General features: G+C 37.6%; 1 protein-coding gene across 2 annotated transcripts in view; it reads left to right on the forward strand.

Annotated features, from left to right (window-relative positions):
* TTC17 (tetratricopeptide repeat domain 17) overlaps nt 1-20,154 on the forward strand; it is a 148,950-nt gene that overhangs the window by 96,873 nt on the left and 31,923 nt on the right. Inside the window, exons 18-22 of one of the 2 annotated variants that reach the window (XM_010378062.2) lie at nt 721-980; nt 1,443-1,596; nt 5,372-5,492; nt 7,756-7,915; nt 8,837-8,920. In XM_010378062.2, the coding sequence (XP_010376364.1) occupies nt 721-980; nt 1,443-1,596; nt 5,372-5,492; nt 7,756-7,915; nt 8,837-8,920 (779 nt within the window). Of the gene's footprint in view, nt 1-720; nt 981-1,442; nt 1,597-3,316; nt 3,924-5,371; nt 5,493-7,755; nt 7,916-8,836; nt 8,921-20,154 lie in introns of those variants that run through there. The other variant, XM_010378064.1, reaches the window with a different exon arrangement.

The following is a 20,154-nucleotide window of genomic DNA, read 5'->3' on the forward strand; positions in this document are numbered from 1 at the left end:
TCAAGCATAGAGGAAAACTCAAGAGGGTTGTGTAGCCTTCATTGGATAATAAAGGAAACATACTGAGTTCTCAAGAGAGAGAATTTTTGCTAGGCCATTATGCTGAGAGTCTTCCATTGAGGTCTTATGTAAGAGACTTGAGCCACCTAAATAATATCTTGGTAATCATTTTAGAAAGAAATTATTGTAGTGTATTGCTATTTCTTATATCAGCCATTAGTGAAAAATGGGAGCCTTCGTGTAGAATTAGGATAGTTTTCCATTAAACAAATCATTTTTCAGTTAAGTCAATTAAGCCAGCTGTATGGTCTGGACACACAGCTATGTCCAGATATTTGAATAAACCTTGAAGAATCCCATATATTAAATAACATAATAAGCTTCATCCTTGCCGTCTATGTTTTGAATGTAGAGCAAGTGGATCTTTTTTAAAAAATAGTATATCACATACCTGTCCTCATACTCACTAATAACAGAATCTCTGCCTGCCTGCTGTGTAGCTGCCACTGTTCTCAGCCAGGCTTTTGGCAAACACTAGATGACAAAGTTGGTATTTTATTATGTATTTTGAAGATGCTGAATGGTATTTTTATCACATTGGGCTATAGAAATGCCTCTAAGCAGAGCCAAAACGTTTCTCCAAAAGCAGGGTTGGAGTCACCCAAGGACTTGAATGAGTACTGTGTACCTTTTACTAACATGGTGGCCCTTGAATTTCAGGTACGGTGGTTGAGGAGAGCAATGGTTCTGACGAGATGGAGAATTCAGATGAAACCAAAATGTCAGAAGAAATACTGGCTTTAGTGGATGAATTTCAACAGGCATGGCCTTTGGAAGGCTTTGGGGGTGCACTGGAGATGAAAGGGCGTCGTCTAGACTTACAAGGAATACGGGTGCTGAAGAAAGGTCCCCAGGATGGAGTGGCCAGAAGCTCTTGCTACGGAGACTGCAGAAGTGAAGATGATGAAGCAACAGAATGGGTAAGTTTGCCAACTTAATTCTCACAAAATTGTAGCCCATGTCCTTCAGGGGATCCTAGTATGCAAAGTGGAAGTTTCTGTTGGATATGTGGCACTACTTGGCTGCACACTCCAGGACAGCCTTCACATTGGAATTTTACTGGGAGGAAGCATTTCATGTTACTTATGTATTGCTGGCTCCTCTGGGAGGCAGGAGGAAATGGGATGGGTGAAGCCACAGTCAGAGCCTGCAGACTTGTAACTGTCCAGTTCAGACATCTTTCTTTTCAGTTTCTCCTATACATTCTTCAAGACTAGGTTATTTTGTTCATTTCACTAACCATTTTTTATTTAGGTCTTTAAGAGTTAAATTTAAGGAGAGAACCTGAGCACAGGACTTGGTTATTCTTAACTAGTATTCAGAAGTCGTTTACAGATTTGATCACTGGTCTCATTTGTCCCTAACATGTTTCTGTTTCCCAGATTACATTCCAGGTCAAACGTGTAAAGAAACCCAAAGGAGATCATAAGAAAACTCCTGGGAAAAAAGTAGAAACAAGTCAGATAGAAAATGGACATCGTTACCAAGCAAACCTGGAGATCACTGGCCCCAAGGTGGCATCTCCTGGGCCACAAGGTAAATTTGAATATTTAATATGCCAATTTCTTGTTTTAGATGTCACTGTCTCATTTCTCACAGACGCTGTATTTGTAACTTGAAATAGTTCAGATGAGATGATAAAGGGGCAAAGTGATCAAGAAACCAGTCTGTCTTCTGTATCAATGAAAAAAGTGTTCAAACGCTAAAACATTATGGAAATGAAAATTCCAGTGGATTTAACATTATGTGTAATAAATCATAAAGGAAGAAAAACTAGGTGAATATTTACATGTTCTTTCCATGTGGAAAGAACTTTCTAAGGCAGAGAGAGGGAAAGAAAATAATAATTCTGACACTGGAAAGCACCACAAAATAAGATAAAGGACTGAAGCAGGGTATTTTTTGTAGATTATTTTTGTATATATTTACAGAATATATGATAAGTAGAGGGTATCAATATCATTTAAAGAGCACTTACAAATCAATATGCAGCATACAGTATTTCAATAAAATATATGCAGCGTACATAGGCAGTACATAGGCAAACACACACACACACACACACACACACACACACACACACACACATACAGATGGCCACTAAACTTGAGAAGATGTTCAACCTCATCAGCAATCAAAGGAGTGCAGGCATAAACAGTAAGATACAAGTTTTGATTATCAAATTGTTTTTAAATGTGTAACACACATTTTATTTAAATGAAGTGAATTTTGGGGTAGTCTGACTAGACGCATCAGAAAATTTAAAAATATACCAGTTATTCTACTTATAGTAATTTACCCTAAGTAAATCATCTTACAAGTGCCATAGATGTGAGTAGAAAGATATTGATCATGGGGTTGCCTATAATAAAAATTTGTAAACAACCTGAATGTTGTAATTGCCTAAGTAAATCATAACACGTCCATGCTGCATAATATGCAGCCAAGATATTGGTAATATACTAAGAAAAGCAATTTATAAAGTAGTAAATGTAGAGAATACCTTAATCATTATGCTGTATTTCATCAACTACATTTTTTTCACATCTCAATATCTCTGAAATTGGAATACATCTTAGAGTTGATAGTATCTTATATAATAATTGGCACTGTTTTTCTTTCTTAAATCCTTTAAAATAATGTATGTTTACAGTTGGCAGCATCTTAGATTTGATGAAATATGTATAATAAACAAGCACATAGAAACAAAAGTAGGAGGAAATACATCAAAATGTTATAAATGGTCATCTCTGGGTGCTAACAGAGCTATAGGTGATTTTTATTTTCTTCTGTATGACTTTTCCATTTTTTAAATATTTTACAATAAGCCTATATTACTTTTATAAACAAAAAACTAAAAATTTATTATAAAAGTGAAAACTAAAGCTGAATATGGTTGAGATGATATGAGAGCACTTAAGCAGTTTTAAACGTATTCAAATTGGTGGGCCCAAGTAGGGCATTGAATGTACTTGTAAATGGGATCATGGAACCACTTACTGGCATTAAAGTGAAAAGCTCTAAAGCATAGAGGACAGAAATACTAGAGAGATTCAAAATCCCAATTTTCAGTTAAGTATGGATTCTATTCACTGCTAACTAATCAGCTTCATGATAAATCCTGACCAAGTTATAAAGCAAAGTATTAAATAGTTTGTGAGCCCATGGGGGAAAAATGGAGATCATTAAGAGCCATTGTAGATTTTCTAAGAACTAATAATAATGCTGAACTAATTTCATTTCCTTTTTTGGTTAGGGCTACTAGACTGGAAGACCAGGAAAGTGCCATAGACATAATGTAACTGGATTTCAGCAAGGCATTTAACAGAGCCTCTTATGATATCCTTGTGAACCAGATGGAGAGATGTGGGCTTGAAGCCTTCCCATTGCCTACAGGATAAAATTCAAACTTCCTAGTGTGGTGTACAAGACCCTTTACAACCCGCCTCTGTGTACTCTTCAACACCATTCTCTGAACCAACCATGCTCATGTTTTTACCTCAGTGCCTTTGCACATGCTGTTCCCTCTGCCTGGAATGCCCTATGCCCCCTCTGCCCTCTGCTGTGCTAAAATATCCCTCATCCTTAAACTTCAAAATCAAGTGCCATCTCTTCCTTGTTACCTTCAGGCAGAATTAGTTACTCTTTCCTCTGTGCAATTGTTCTATATCTTTGCTCTAGCTCTTTTCTTATTGTATTGTAATGATTTGTTTATGTTTACCTTCCTTACTAGACTGTGAGCTCAAGAGCAGGCCGTCTTATTATTCCTGTCTGTACCCCTAGTGTCTTTTATGGTTCTCAGCCCCTTATAACAGGTGCTCAATAAATATTTTTCAAATGAAATTATTAAATGTAAAAGAAAAATAAGATTTTTTGTGAAAATTATGGCTTATTTAAGTTATTAATTTAAAGAGAGTTAATTTGAAACTCTTTCAAAACTATTCCTTTCTGTTTTGTTAAAATCTCAATCTAAACCCCTGACTGTACCTCAAACAGTTTTCTACTGTTGGTAAATTCCTATAATATAAAAAGTGCTATACAGAACTAAAGTTCTCCTTCCTGCCTATTCCATTATAATTCCTTCAGAAAACCCTTCCCAGACAAGACAGTTCTGCTCTTTTCTTGGGGATTTGATGTAAGTAAAGCGCCCAGACCCAAAAAGTAGTACCTACGAAGGATATTAATAAACAGAGCTTTAAAATTTTTTGTAGCTTTAAATAGCTTGTTGATTGGGAACATACACGTTAGAATCAAAACAGACTTGGATCAGGATCCCAACTCTGCCATTTGCTAGCCAAGTGACCTGGGCAAGTCACCTAGTCTCTCTGAGTCTCTTGTTTTCTCATCTGAGAAATGAGGGTTAAAACCTACTTCAGGCCAGATGCAGTGGCTCACATCTATAATCCCAGCACTTTGGGAGGCCAGGGTGGGAGGATCACTTGAACCCAGGAGGTTAAGGCTACAGAAAGCTAGTATCATGCTATGGCACTCCAGCCTGGGCAAGAAAGCAAGGTGCTGTCTCTAATTAAAAAAAAGAAAAATGGAAAAAAACTTATGAGGTTAAGGATGTAAAGCACTTAGCACGGGATCTGAATACACAGGACGTGCTCTTCAAATAGATGATAACCAGGCTGGTTCTTGGAGTGTGGTGGTGTGGCGGGGGTTGGGGGGGAGATGATCATCTTTCATTAACATCATTATTCCCTGCTGCTCTTCTTTATAGCAGTGGTTCTCTCTACTGGGTGTGATGTTGCCCCCCAGGGGACATTTGGCAATATCTGGAGACATTTTTGTTGTTTTATCTGGGGAACGGTGCTACCAACATCCAGTGGGTAGAGGCCGAAGATGATGCTAAACACCCTCCAATGCACAGGACAGGTCCTCAAAAAATTATCCAGCCCAAAATGTCAATAATACCAGGTTGAGAAACCCTCCTTTAGGGATATATGTTTCTACTAAGTTGGAGTTGTCTTTATAAAATCAAAATACAGAGGGGCAAAAATTAAGTTTGGTAAGAATGTTAACATTGAAGAATACCTTAACCCTTATTTCATGTTGCTCAGTCTTAAATCCACCAAAGGACTCATTTATTCTTACTTCTCCACCTGTCTTTACTCAGAGATGATCTTTAGTCCCACTGCATAATGACAAGATTTTAATTAGACCATAGATGGGGGCTAATGCTAAAGACTACAAGAATGACTAGCACCTCCAAATACACCAATCTGGGTGAAGTAATCATCAGGGTATAAGGCCCTTTGGGTTCTGTTCCTTCGCAATCGCATGGATTCATGGCATACTTTCCTTCCAGGAAAAAAACGTGACTACCAGCGTCTGGGATGGCCCAGCCCAGACGAATGCCTCAAACTCCGCTGGGTAGAGCTGACTGCCATCGTGAGTACCTGGCTTGCAGTTTCTTCAAAAAATATTGAGTAAGTATGTTAAGCCTCTCCCTCCTTTATGGCATTTGAGTTCCACTGAACCCAGCTGACTTTAAGGATGCCCTCTTAGCAGATAGTAGAAAAGTTATCCTTTCTAGAGCTGAATTTTCAAAGGATGACCATGCTGACCATGGCCCCCAGGTGGACCCAACCCAATGTAGCAAAGCAGTGAGTGTGCCTCCCTTCCCGGTGCCTTCACCTGTCCTTCGTAAGCTATGTAGCAGCCATGTATAACCTGCTTAGTTTGTATTGAAGACTGGATCCTCTTTATAGAAGCACAAAACCCATGGTTTCTCATGAGTATCATGCAGTTGTAAGGGAGCCAGAGCAAATCCAGATCTGCAAACACCTACCAAGACATACTAGGTGCCTCTAATAACTGCTTTCTCCTCACTGGACACTCACTCTCTTTTGCTGACCCCTTTTCTACCCTTTAAGTGTTGGAGTTCCTCAGGATTTACCACTAAGCCTTCCTATTTTGTAATCACGTCTAGTCAGACTGATCTACTCCCAAAATTCTAATCAACACAGATGTACTAACAGCTCCCAAACTTGAATCTCCATACCAGACCTTTCTACAATGCCTTCAACTCATTTGTCTGTCTCCCTGACCTGTCTTGTCTAGATTGCACTCAGGCATCCCATGCTCAGGAAAACTAAAGTCATAATTTTCTTGCCCACTCTCCATATTAAAAAATTATTGTTTCATTTGTTTTTTCTTTTCCTATTTTTAGTAAATAGCTCCAGCAATGCTTAGGCCAAAAACCTGGGAGTTATCCTTAACAATTTTCCTCCCTTGCTCTTCAAATTCAGTCTTTTACTAATTTGTAGCACTTTTACTCCCTGAGTATTTTTCAAAACCACCTACTTTTCTCCGTCTCCATTGCTGCCTCAAACCAGAGCATAACCATCCCTACATCGGTTCATCCAGTACCTCCTAGCTGGTCCTCTTGCTCTATTCACTCTTGCCTCTGTTCAACCTATTCTCTCCACAGTACTCAGAATTCTTCAAATATAAGTCAAATCATTCTTAAAGCACTCTAGGAAATTCTTACTGCTATTTAAAGTGGACTTGATCTGCTTTTCTTGATCTGCTCCCTGCCTGTTTTTTCATCCTCTCTTTTGCCCTCTCTCCTGCCAGGACTGTCACACGTGGTGTCTCCTTTGTCTGTGGCATTGTTCTCACTGTGGGTTCTCAGCTGGTTAATTCATACTAAACCTTCTGGCCTCAACTTAATCTTACCTCCACAGAATCCTTTACTAGCTACCTCCCTCCTCCACCAGTGTAGAGGCAACATATACCCTCCTGGAGTGTACTGTCATTGCACCATACTTTATCTTTTATAACTTATCACATGTAATAAATGAACCACTCACAAGAAAATGAACATGATAACAGCAGGGACTGACTATGTTTTACTCATTATTATAGTCCTTGTATCTGACATGTAATAGGCTGTAAATAAATAATGAGTGAATGTTTGCCTAATAATTGTTAGACTTTTTAAATAGCTGCAAGTAAAACATGGCAGTGCCAATTTGTCATATTAGTGCATATGATAGTCTATAATAGTTTGTATATGGTGGGAAAATGAAAGGAAGTACTTAGTCTTACACCTAAATACAATGTACGGCTGTTTATCTCTATAAAATTTACTGTCTAAGCTTTAGGTAACTTTTTCTGTGGGGAGGAATGTGCTGCTGTGCATAAAAGAAAACTAAAAGATAATAACCAGTTGTGGGTATTTATCACCACTTATATCTTGGAAGAAGAAATCCTAGAAGAAAACTTACCTCGTTTAAAATCAGGGGATAGCATGTTGAAGCTATGATGAGCTGATTGTTTTTTTTTTTTTGTTTGTTTTTTTTGTTTTTTTTTTTTTTTTTTTTTTTTTGAGACGGAGTCTCGCTGTCACCCAGGCTGGAGTACAGTGGCCGGATCTCAGCTCACTGCAAACTCTGCCTCCCGGGTTTACGCCATTCTCCTGCCTCAGCCTCCCGAGTAGCTGGGACTACAGGCGCCCGCCACCTCGCCCGGCTAGTTTTTTGTATTTTTAGTAGAGACGGGGTTTCACCGTGTTAGCCAGGATGGTCTCGATCTCCTGACCTCGTGATCCGCCCGTCTCGGCCTCCCAAAGTGCTGGGATTACAGGCTTGAGCCACCGCGCCCGGCGATGAGCTGATTGTTAATGCTATCTCTCTTCTCTTGGCACCCACTCAAAAATTTCCTAATGTGGTAATCCCCATTTTTCAGCATCACAGAACACATAGACTTTGCCACCCCTATACAGCAGCCAGCAATGGAGCCTCTTTGCAATGGCAATCTCCCCACGAGTATGCATACCCTGGACCACTTGCATGGGGTTTCCAACCGAGCCAGCCTGCACTACACAGGGGAGAGTCAGCTAACAGAGGTGAGTGCTCAACTTTGTTCAAGCTGGTTTTTAGCCTCACAATTAGGATGCACATTGATAGTGGAAAGCACAGGTGACCAGGCCTTTAAAAAAAAAATAGGGTTTTTTTTCAGTTAGACATCACCTAGGTGAATTTGGGCCAAGCCTGATTTCTTTCAGGCCCTTGGACTGAGCTTATTAGTCCTTTTTTATTTATGACCATGGAATTTTAATCCTGATTTACCCCTCAAGGGGAGTAGTTCTGCCTTGCCACCAAATACAGACTCTTGAGAAAAATGTTTGGGGCAGTTAATTCTCCTGTTGACATTTTTAAGAAGGAAGGTAAGGAAGGCAGACCCAATATATACCTAGCAAAGCGTCTACCTAGAAGAATTGGAAATACGTGTCACAAGTATCCAACAGTAGAGCATTGGTTAAATAAATTTTGGTACAGAAGTAATATAGTATACAGTGGCACCATTAGAAAATATATAGAAATATTCTTATTGACATGAATAAATTTTCACAATATATAATGTGAAAACATAGGTAACAGTATATAGTATAATTCAATATTTTGTGAGAAAATGTACATAGAAAAATATCTGAAAGACATATAAAGGTGTTAAAAGTGGTTGATACCTCTCTATATGTCTTTACATGTCTGAATGACAAGATTACACAGTTTATTTCATTTACTCTGTGGTCTAATGTTGCTATAATGAATGTGTTTTATATTCTGTAATTTTTGTTAAATGTGGGAGAGCTGAGGGGATGCTAAAACAGCCTTAAATGTATCTTCCATAGATTACCTTACCAGTAGGACCACAGCATGTATCCCAGAAAAACAGTTTGCCTCTGTGCTGTATGGTGCCCAACTCAGCATTAGCAGTATCATCTAGATCCTGCTTTCTATTAATCTGCCATCTTCCTTCCTTCCAGGTATTACAAAATCTCGGCAAAGACCAATATCCACAACAGTCTCTTGAACAAATTGGCACCCGAATTGCCAAAGTTTTAGAAAAGGTAAGTCACCCCACAGAAAAGCTGGAACAATTGCCCTCCTTCTAACTTCTTTTCTAGGTTATTTGCTCCTAAGTGTCTCTAACCTCTTCTGTTAGTTACTTAGCACTTGCTGGCTAAAAGGATAATGTGAAATAACTCCCCTCAGAATGTTTCAGTCGCTTTTTCCATCACTTGGGTAATATTCTTTTCTATCTCTTTGCCTACCTTCTGTGGTGAAACTTACCTAGTCATTTTTCTCTTTTTTTACCCCAGTATGTGTGTATGGAGGTGTTAGTGTTGGAAACCATGGAATCTAGGTATATGAAATAAGTCAGATATTACTCTGATGGTGAAGAATAATTGGTATTTTGGATGATGGATGGGAAACACACTTTGAAATGTCTTTTCTCTTGAAATCATGAAACAAAATATTTACCAAATTGCATTTTCATAGAACCTACAGAAAATATCATTGAGAGATTGTAAGACTCCTCTTCTTCTTCTGTGTGATATTTGTGTAAAGAGGAGGGGTTTTTAAATTTAATTTTATTACTTTATGACTAAGAATCTCTCTACTACTGTATAATATTAAATAGCTAATTTAGCATAGTCATTTAAAGAATTAACCCAACTTCAAATATGAATGTGACATTGTGAGATAGTGAGATAGCAACTTCCTTCATCTTCTGGATATCGCACATGGAAAAATCATCAGCAGACCCCAATTATAATGAAACTAGAGCAAGCACATGATCCCCAGGCTTCAAAAAAATGTAAGGATTGCCAAAAGTGTTTATGATCCACACAAAAACCATACAGGATGAATTGTAGCAGAAGTTAGGCAGGGTTAGCAATTTCAGAAAACATCAGCAAAATTCTACTACCTGAAGGAACTTTCTACAAGTAGCCCAACCAGGAAAATCCTGAGTAATAAAAACAGAGCAGACACAGCACTGATACAAAAATAAAAGAAAACCGGCTGGGCCCAGTGGCTCACACCTGTAATCCCAGCACTTTGGAAGGCTGAGGCAGGTGGATCACTTGAGGTCAGGAATACAAGACCAGCCTGGCCAACATGGTGAAACCTCATCTCTACTAAAAATACAAAAATCAGCTGGGTGTGGTGGCACGTGCCTGTAATCCCAGCTACTTGGGAGGCTGAGGCAAGAGAATCAGTGCTAACCCAGGAGGCGGAGGTTGCAGTGAGCCGAGATCACGCCACTGTACTCCAGCCTGGGTGACAGAGTGAGACTCTGTCTCAAGAATGAATGAATGAATGAATGAATGAATGAATGAATGAATGAATGAATGAATACCATAGGAAAAAGCAGCAAAACTTACCAAAGAACACACAGCAGGAAACTGTTGTCATGGAACACATTATAATTCAGACTAAACTTTTCTCCGTGGATTAAAATATTAGGCCAGGCAGAGTGGCTCATGCCTGTAATCCCAGCACTTTGGTGGACAAGGCAGGAGGATCATTGGAGCCCAGGAGTTTGGGCCAGCCTAGGCAACATGGCAAGACCCTGTCTCTACAAAAAAATTAAAATATTTGCACACACCTGTAGTCTCAGCTACTTGACAGATTGAGGTGGGAGGATCAGCTTAAGCCCAGGAAATTGAGGTTGCAGTAAGCCATGATCATGCCACTGTACTCCAGCCTGGGTAACAGAGTGAGACCCTGTCTCATTTTAAAAAATAAAATAAAATAAAATAAAAATAAACTCATCTGCATAAATAAAGAACACAAAGCAAAAATATAAAAAAACAGGAGAAAGATTAGCAATGGATACAAAAACAGGAGATAGAAAACTGAAATATATTAAACTTGAGTGCCAGGACAAACAGGTCAGTAGTAGAAAAATTTTGTCACAGAACTGATGACAAAATTGGAAGAAGCAGCAAGAGAAATACAGCACAAACACAGAAAGGGACATAGAGGACAGAAGTGACAAGTGACTAAAATAAAATAGAGAGTTAAAGAAAAATTGAAGATACTATGTTAGGAACATATTTTAAGCTCTATATTCAAATAAGATTTGAGTCTTTTCTATTTCTGATTTTGTTAAAAGGGTGCACTGTGTGCCATAGAAAAGTGATCCAGAACAGTCAACAGCAATGCTTATTGAAGCAAAATTATTCCATCTTGGAAGAAAAATTTAAAAAATAAAAAAGCAAGAAAGAAAGGAAGGAAGAAGACAAATATAATCAGATTTTTCAACAGCAACTCTTGATTCTAGAAGACAATGGAGTAACATATTTAGGATACTTAAAGAATAAAAAAAGATGAGCCATGGATTTTATGTGCTACCAAACTGACCATCAATATAGAGTCCACAGACAAATTGCCATTAACATGCAACAAATACTGTTTCCATGAGCCCCTTCTTGAGAAGACTGTGTAGAGATAAGCTTCAGACAGCGAAAATGACCAGAGCAGCATTGGTATAAGGGACTATTAGCAAGCATTATATAATTGTCTATAGAGCCAAGAGTGAATAATGACTCTAAGAGAGGCAAGACAGTATCGTATGTTATGGAAGCTCTTCAGCTTACCGTGGGGTTACATCCTGATAAACCTATAGTTAAGTTGAAAATACCATAGGTTGAAATGTATTTAGTACACCTAACATACCAAACATTATAGCTTAGTCTAGCCTTTCTTAAATGTGTTCAGAACACTTACATTAGCCTGCAGTTGGGTAAAATCATCTGGCAGCACAGTATATTATAGAGTATCAGCTGTTTACCCTTATGATCATGTGGCTGACTGGAAGCTACAGCTCACAAGAGTGTTGTACTGTTTTCTACTGTATGCCTGTTGCTTTCACACTGTCAGAGTTGAAAAATCCTAAGTTGGGGATTGTTTGAGCTCTGAAAATTTAGTTATGGTACAATTATCAAAAAATGGTGAGAGAATAGGAGAATATATGAGAGATGAAATAAGCTCACTGATTACTTAATAGGTACTGGTTGGGAATTAAAAAATGATACTTCAAATTAAATGCTGGTGGGGAGGAAAGGTAGAAATGTAAGAAAAGGTTACAGGTAATTTCCATACCGTTTGTAGTAGGGGACCAATAGAATATAGCCCAAAAAAAGTGTGAAGGAAGGGAGAGTAATGGTATTATATAAAGGCCTTACTGTATAGATACAATACAAGCCTTCCTAAATACCAAAAGATAACCTGAAAAGACACAGTATACAAATAAGATAGACAATATAGTAAAATAATACACATGTATACACATTAAACAGATGTATTCAGGGGACCAAGGACAAACAATTATATCCATAATTGCAAATGTTCTTACCTTAACTATTAAAAGAACAAGATGTTCAAATTTTTTAACAAAGCATAACCAAACATCCTATATTCAAGAAACATCCAAATAGAATTTAACAAGATTTAAGGTAAAAATAAAAGAATGGATAAAGGGTACAAGGCAAATACAAATAAGAGTTCAAAGTTTATGATCTCCATACCTAACAAGGAAAAACTTAGATCAAAAAGCTTGAAATGACAAAGAAATATACTTTATAATGCTAAAGACTACAGTTTACAATAAACTTGTAATAATTATTAGTATTTATATATCCAGTAACACAGAAACAAATGTCATAAAGCAGAGACTAAGGGAGATTCACAGAAACATTAAAATATACCACATAATACCAAACAAAAAATTAATAAGGATATAAAACACCTAAATAGCATAATCAGTAAGGTAGATCTTATTAGATATATCAAACTCTGAACTTTGATAATAGGAAATACATCTTTTTGTCATTTGAACATAGAATATTCATTCATGAAAATTGTATCAGAGCAGTGAACAAATTCCAAGGATAAAAATAAAAGTAGCATTTTCTGGCCAGAATGCAAAATAATGATAATAATAATAAATAACAATATAAAAGCCCTCCTACCTGGAAATTCTAAAACATGTCACTTAAACAGCTCCTGAGTCAAAGGGAAACTAAAAAATGTGGAATTTCTTGAAGATAAATGAAAATAAAATAACAGTCTGTAGAACAGACTAAAACAGTTTTCAGAGAAATTTTCGTAGCGTTAAGTACCTGTAGCAGTAAAAATGAAAAATAAGAAAAGATATGAATTAAACACCCAAAACTGGGATGAAAAGATAAACCAAACTAAAAGCAAAAGAATTAAGAAAGAAAAAAGATGCATTAGTTATACAGAAAATCAGAAGAAATAATGAATCCAAAAGTTGAGTTTGAGGTGTGTATCAGTAAAATAGATACATCATTAGCTAACCTAATAAAGGAAAATGAGATTGCCAAAGTAAAATTCGAAAGACAGGGGGCATGACCATAAAAATAGGACATTTAGAGAATCACACTAGTTTGACCAAAACATATAATTTATTCAAATATGTTTGAATACCTAGGTGAAATAATATTTTTTAGAAACCTACAATGCAGAAAAAATGACCTCAGTAGAAACAGCATCTAAATTAGAAAGATTGCCCTGGAAGAAATGGAAAAAAATCGTTAACGCCAACCAAAAAGCACACTAGACCCAGATGACTTCACAGAGGACTTTTACAAACCTTTAAAGACCAAAAATTTCCAATGCTGCTATATTTCAGAGTATCAAAAAAAGAAAATGTATTTTACAAAGAAAACGTATCATTGTTCCCCGAATCTGAAAAACTTGGCATAAAAAAAAAAACTACTAACCTATTTCACTTGTTATCAATTCAAAAGTGATAAAATAGTAGCAAACAATCTAACAGCATATTTTGAAAAACACTTCATGACTAAAAGGCTGCTCTAGGAATACGGAATTGATTTACTATTTGGAAACCATTAATATCATCCTTCATATTGATAGAGGGGAAAAATCATATATCCAGACTTGTGCAAACATTGGGTATATTCAATACCAACTTAGGTTAAGAACTCTAAGAATTGATACTTTTCTTGGCACAATAACACACACACACACACACACACACACACACACACACACACTTAGCAGAAAAGCCAGGACCTTACTAGGTGCCTTCTAAATGCTTTTCCACTGAAGTCAAGAACCAGACAAGAATGTCCCCTCTATCTACTACTACTCAACATGAGTTTGAATATATTAATATAGACAAAGGCATTCAGACTGCCTACTGTATCTGATAAAAACCATATGTCTGGAAAACCCAAAAGAATCCATGGAAAACCAACTACAAAGAATATAAGAATTTAGTCAAATAACATTAAAAGTTAATACACATGTAAAAGTAATATTCCAGTTAGGATGTAGTAGGTCAGGGCAGGTCACTGCCTTACAATAACTTGAATGAACCAGATAAACTTCTAAAATCATGTTTTTAAAGCTATCATAGAACTAGGCCAGCAACAAGATATGAAAGAACTAAATTACTAGTGACAGAAGAACCTTTCCAAAGTGAGTGGTGATTGCCAGCTGTGTCTTCCTGCCTGTGCCGCCAGCGCTTGTTGATTCAGGGTATGAGCTAAGAACTGGCCTTAGCCTAGGGAGAAAGCCATTACTGAGAAAAAAAGACAAAGTAGTAAAGCTTTTAGCAGTTGTTCAAGGTGGAATTAACAGATTGGAAATCAAACACATGACCAGTTGTTTTCCAAAGAGCATTTTGATTAGATCTAAGGCCACACAGGAGTCTGGGGGATTAGGCCCAAAACTTAGGAAAGGTAGAGTGAAATATCTCCATCTCGCACTGCTTAGGAAATAAGGAGATGCCGAATGACAGAGCCAGCCATAATCATATGGCTTTTTCCCCTCAGGATTTTCATCTAGATACTACTTGGATGTGAGACTGAAGTGAGCTGGGGACCTCTTAACAGGAAGAAGTCTTTAGGGCTGAAGAGACAGACACCTAACCTACCTACTCAGACACCTGAGGTCATTCCTGTCCCTCAGTTGTGGCACTCTGGGGATTCTGATTAGGTCTAAATTATTTCCTAATCTAGCATTAGGTCTAATTAGGTCTAGCTTAGTTAATAATCAGAATCCCTGGTGTGCCACAACTAAGGAACAAGAATGACCCAGACAGACTGAGTCTTGCCAAACTGCATGCCCCAACCTAACTCATTATCAGGCAGGAATGAGTTGATGAGTCTTACAACCTCTTTGCCTCATAGAATGAAGGGAAAAACTGCCCTGATGAAATATTTTAATATCTGGAGCTGCTGTGGTTCTTTTGTACAGAAAGACCAGAATACAATTTTTAGAAAAAAATACTAGATATGCAAAGAAGCAAGAAGGTATGGTTGATAACAAGGCAAAGTGTAGACAACAGGAACAGATTTACAGATAATAGAGATATTATACTCAGTAGACAAGGACTTTAAGGTAACTACAATTAATATATTCACAAAAATAAGGGAAAAGATGAAGAAAGTAGATGAAAAGAAGTACCTTTTCACCAGACAACTAGAAACTATTTTAAAAATCAGATAAGCGTTCTAGAATTTAAAAATAGAGTAATGAAAACTCTTTGAATGGGTTTAATAACAGATTGAACAGAGCACAGACCAGAATTGGTGAACTAGAAAAATATGCAGACAGAACCACAGAGAAAATAAGGGAATATGGGGATTGATAAGAGCATAAAGAAACGTTGATGGAAAAACTCCAAAGATCTAACATACATATAATTAGGGTCTGGGAGATAGAGAAGTAACAGAATCGGGCAGAAGTGATATTTGAAGAAATGGGCTAGAATGTTCCAAAATGGATGAAAGGTAGCCTACAGATTCTAGAGGCTCAGCAGACCCCAAGCAGAATAGGTACAATGAAAAGCACACCTAGGAAAATTAAAAGCTTAAGAGGCAGGAGGAAAAATACTATTTCTGTATCAGTTACCTATCATTACAAACAAACAAATGGCTGTTTACAATTACAGAACTTAGCAGCCATTTATTTCTTTGTAATTCTGCTGTCTGCGCTGGGCTCAGCTTGACACTTCTGCTGATGTCACCTGAAGTCACTTACATTGCTGGGGCTGCACACCCAAGAGCTCTTGACTCCCATGTTTGGTGCCTCTGGGGAAGCCTGGAAGAGTGGGAGCTGTCCAGGCTCTGTCTCTACATGGTCTCTTAAGTACCATGTGATCCCTCCAAGTCCATCTGGTCTCTCCAGCTCCACATGGTCTCTCTGGCACAGTAATAATCACGTGATGGGTCAGGGCTTCAGAAGGGTAAAAAACAGAATCTGCCCAGCTTCTCAAAGCCTAGAAACTGATACAGCATCATTTCAACTGCATTCTTGTTGGTCAGAGCCAGTCATCACAAAACCAGCTGAGATTCAAGGAAACAGGACTTCACTTCTTGATAAGACATGGGTGAAGAGGAGGGCAAATAGAATTTTAGGGCATCTCTCATTTGCCCGAGTCTTCCTACTGGCTCAAATTGTTTAAATTCCTCCTACATGCAAAATGACACCCACCCCAGGAACCCCACAGTCCCATCCAATTATGACATTAGGCTCAGAGTCTACTTGTGTACAGTAGTTCCCCCTCAACCGTGGGTTTCGCTTTACATGGTTTTCAGTTACCCACAGTCAACTGAGGTTCAAAAATAGATGAGTACAGTAAAATAAGACATTTTGAGGTAGAGAAAGATGCAGACCACATCCACACAACTTCTATTGCAGTGTATTATTTTAATTGTTTTATTATTAATCTCTTACTGTATCTAATTTATAAATCAAACTTTATCATAAGTATGTATATAGGAAAAAATAATAGTGTGTATAAGGTTCGGTACTATCCACAGTTTCAGGCATACACTGCGGGTCTTGGAACATATTCCCCTCAGATAAGAGAGGATTCCTGTGTATGGAAGAGACTCCTCAGATACAGCTTCTCTTCACCTGTAAACCTATGAATTAAAAAAAAAAGTTATTGGTCTTAATCCACCCCTGCACATATAACCTACATTGTTATGGCAAGGATATGATGTCACATCAATTGACTAAATTTACGAGAGGAAATTGAAGGCATATAGCAATCCCATGGCAGTTGTGAAATCCATGTGGCTGTATGTCACCAATTCCCCCAATTCCAGGGGTAGGGAACATTTGATTAGTCTATTTTGGTTCTCTGAAGTTGACTCCCTTTTCTGTTTCTCAGTTCTTGACTTTTTCTTTGAGCTGTCTTTCCTTGTCCACGAGAAATGTCCTATTTTTGTAGCTGAATAGCTTTCTCAGCCTGCTTCTAGGCTCTGTCCCAACTGGCACAGTTATCCACACTGGCACAACTTCTTTAAAAAGCTTTGTGGACTTTCAAATTATAAATCACTCACCCCACCAGAGAGAAGCCACACCCACAAATTTCTTCAAGAAGTCCTCCATATACTTTGAATGTGAATCAGGGATGATACCCTTTAGAGTCTTAGATGCCTTTTGTCTAACTGAGAGCATCCACTAGGCACTGGCTTAAATCTTTCTAAAATACAGGTGGTCGTCAACTTATGATGGTTCAGCTTAGAACTGTTTTACTTTAGGATGGTATGAAAGCAATATGCATTCAGTAGCAACCATATTTCAACTACCCATACAACCATTCTATTTTTTATGTTCAGTACACTATTCAGTAAATCATGAGATGTTCATCACTTCATTATAAAATAGGCTTTGTGTTAGATGATTTTGTTCAACTGTAGCATAATGTAAGTGTTCTGAGCACATTTAAGCAATAACAGGTTAAGCTATGATGTATGGTAGGTTAGGTGTACTGAATGCATTTCAACTTAATATTTTCAGCTTACGATGGGTTTATTAAGACGTAGCCCCATTGTAAGTCAGGGAGCATCTGTAGTAGTAACAAGGTTGTATTGCATGTCCTTTATTTTATCTTGACCCTGAGACCATAGTCCTACTGTTAACTCTCTGGATTTTTTTTTTTTTTTAACTTCAGAACCTTTTGCTGGAGAAGCTGGTAACGAGAAAGTTTTATTTTGTAACGCTGCAAGTCCCAGGTTGAAAGTATGTTCCTCTAAATTCTGCTTGAAATTGAGCAGTTCCTTGTTTAGTTCTTCTCTCTTTTAATACCTTTCTACAGGTGTTTTTTGAAAAATTGCTTATCACTTTCAGCATTCTTCCTGGAAACCTTAGCCAGATATATAACTTCACTAGGTACTTTTTGCATCTTCCAAGATACAGTCTCACTTACTCTGTCAGTAGATTACATGGCTTCTGTCCAGCCTGAAATACCTATTTCCTCAGTGGTTTTCCAGCTTCCATTTAGTAGTCTCTGCTGCTTTTCCACCAAATGTCTGTAACTCAGTCCTCAAACTAGTGCTACATGTCTTAAGTTTTTACCATGGCAATGCTCTATTTAAATACGAAATACTATTTCAGTTTTCTTTTTCTGCCTAACAAATCACCCCAAAATTTACTACCTTAAAACAAAACTATTCTTTGCTTGAGATTCTACAGGCTGAACTGAACTCAGCTGGGCATTTCTTCTGGTCTCACCTGGAGTCACTTACACAACTGCAGACATGTGGGGACTCCCCTGGGGCTGGCCACCAAAGATGGCTTTACTCAAATGTCTGGTGCCTCAACTGGGGTGGCTGCATTAGCTGGGGCAGAGCTGCAGTTCCCTCTCCAGCAGGGTCCTGGGCCATTTCACATGATGGCTGAGGGCTCCAAGAGGGTGAAAGCAGAAGCATCTGGGCCAGGCCTCTTAGAGCCTGTGCATAAAACTGAAGCAGCACTACTTCATCCATGCTGCCTTTCAAAGCAAGTCCTGGGGCCTGCTCAGAATTACAGACAGGGAAAATATCCTCTACCTGATGGTAGTGACAAAGAATATGTAGCCCATCTTTAATTTACCAGTTGCCTTCACAGTTGCAACAATGAGACTGTTAGCTTCTGAACAGAAATGATAGAAACTAGGAAGCCATTGTAACAACATGTTTAAAGTGCAAGAATAAGAAAACTGCAAGCTTAGAATTCTAAACTAGCCAAAATCTTCTTAAAAGATTAAGGCAAGACAAATATGTGTTCAAACAAACAAAAACAGAGAGAATTTGGCACCAGTAGGCCTGCATTGAAAAATTAAAGGAAGTTCATCAAGAAAATAATCCCAGATAGAAATATGGACTTGGAAGAAAGAATGAAGAACACTGGGAAACATATGTAAATGAATAGTAACTGTACAAAATAATAATTGTACACCCTGAGGAGTTTCAATTTTATGTACTGTGTATCTGAAATTCATGGTAACAGTAACATTAATGATGAGAGGGAAGCAAATGGAGTTTAAAAGTCCTAAGGCTTAATTGATATCAGCCAAGTAGTAAAAGTAATAATTTGCATTGGCTTTAATAAGTAAAAAAGCATGTTTTAAGCTCTAGACTAACAACTAAAAATTATTTTAAATTGTAACTTAATAGAAGGAAAATGGAATCATGTAGAACATTTGATTAATCCAAAGGAAGTCAAGGAAGATAAAGGTACATAAAAGTAGAGCACAAATAGTACAATGGCAAATATAGACCCAAGTACATCAGTAGTTAAATGGAGAAAGACTGTGTAACTTAAGAATTAAATGTGGGCTAGATTAAAAATAAAATAAAATAAAAAAAATAACAGCTATATAACTATACCCTTGTCAGAGAAAGTAAACTTTATAATAAGAAGCATTACTAGAGTTAAAGTGGAATATTTTATAACAATAAAGGGATCTGTGGCAGGCTGAATAGTGTCCCCCACAAAGATATCCATGTTCTAATCCCTGGAACCTGTGAAAACTATGTACATACACAGTATGGAAAGAAGAGGACTTTGCAGATAAAATTGAGGATCTGGAGATGGACCGATTATCCTGGATTATCCAGTTTATCCTGGATTATCCAGGTCCTTAAGCCAGTCACATGTATTCTTATAAAGAAGGAGACAGAGAGAGACTTAATCCAGAAGAGAAGGTTGTGTGACAATAGAGGCAGAGTTATGTAGCCACAAGCAAAGGAATGCCAGCAGCCAGAAGAAACCAGAAGAGGGAAGTAACAGATTTTCTTGATCCTCTGAAGGGAGCACAACCCTGCTGACACATTGACTTTGACCCAATGATACTGATTTTGGACCTCCTGCCTTAACAGCTGTGAAAGAATACATTTTTATTGTTTTAAACCACAAAGTATGTGTTAATTTGTCACAGTAGCTATAGGAAAGTAATATAGATTTAATTCACAGGTAGGTATGTTCTGTAAACAGTCTGAACCTAAGAATATAGTCTAAAATATATAAG

This window comes from Rhinopithecus roxellana, chromosome 15 (assembly GCF_007565055.1).
Source record: "Rhinopithecus roxellana isolate Shanxi Qingling chromosome 15, ASM756505v1, whole genome shotgun sequence".
In the NCBI taxonomy this organism is placed as follows: domain Eukaryota; kingdom Metazoa; phylum Chordata; class Mammalia; order Primates; family Cercopithecidae; genus Rhinopithecus; species Rhinopithecus roxellana.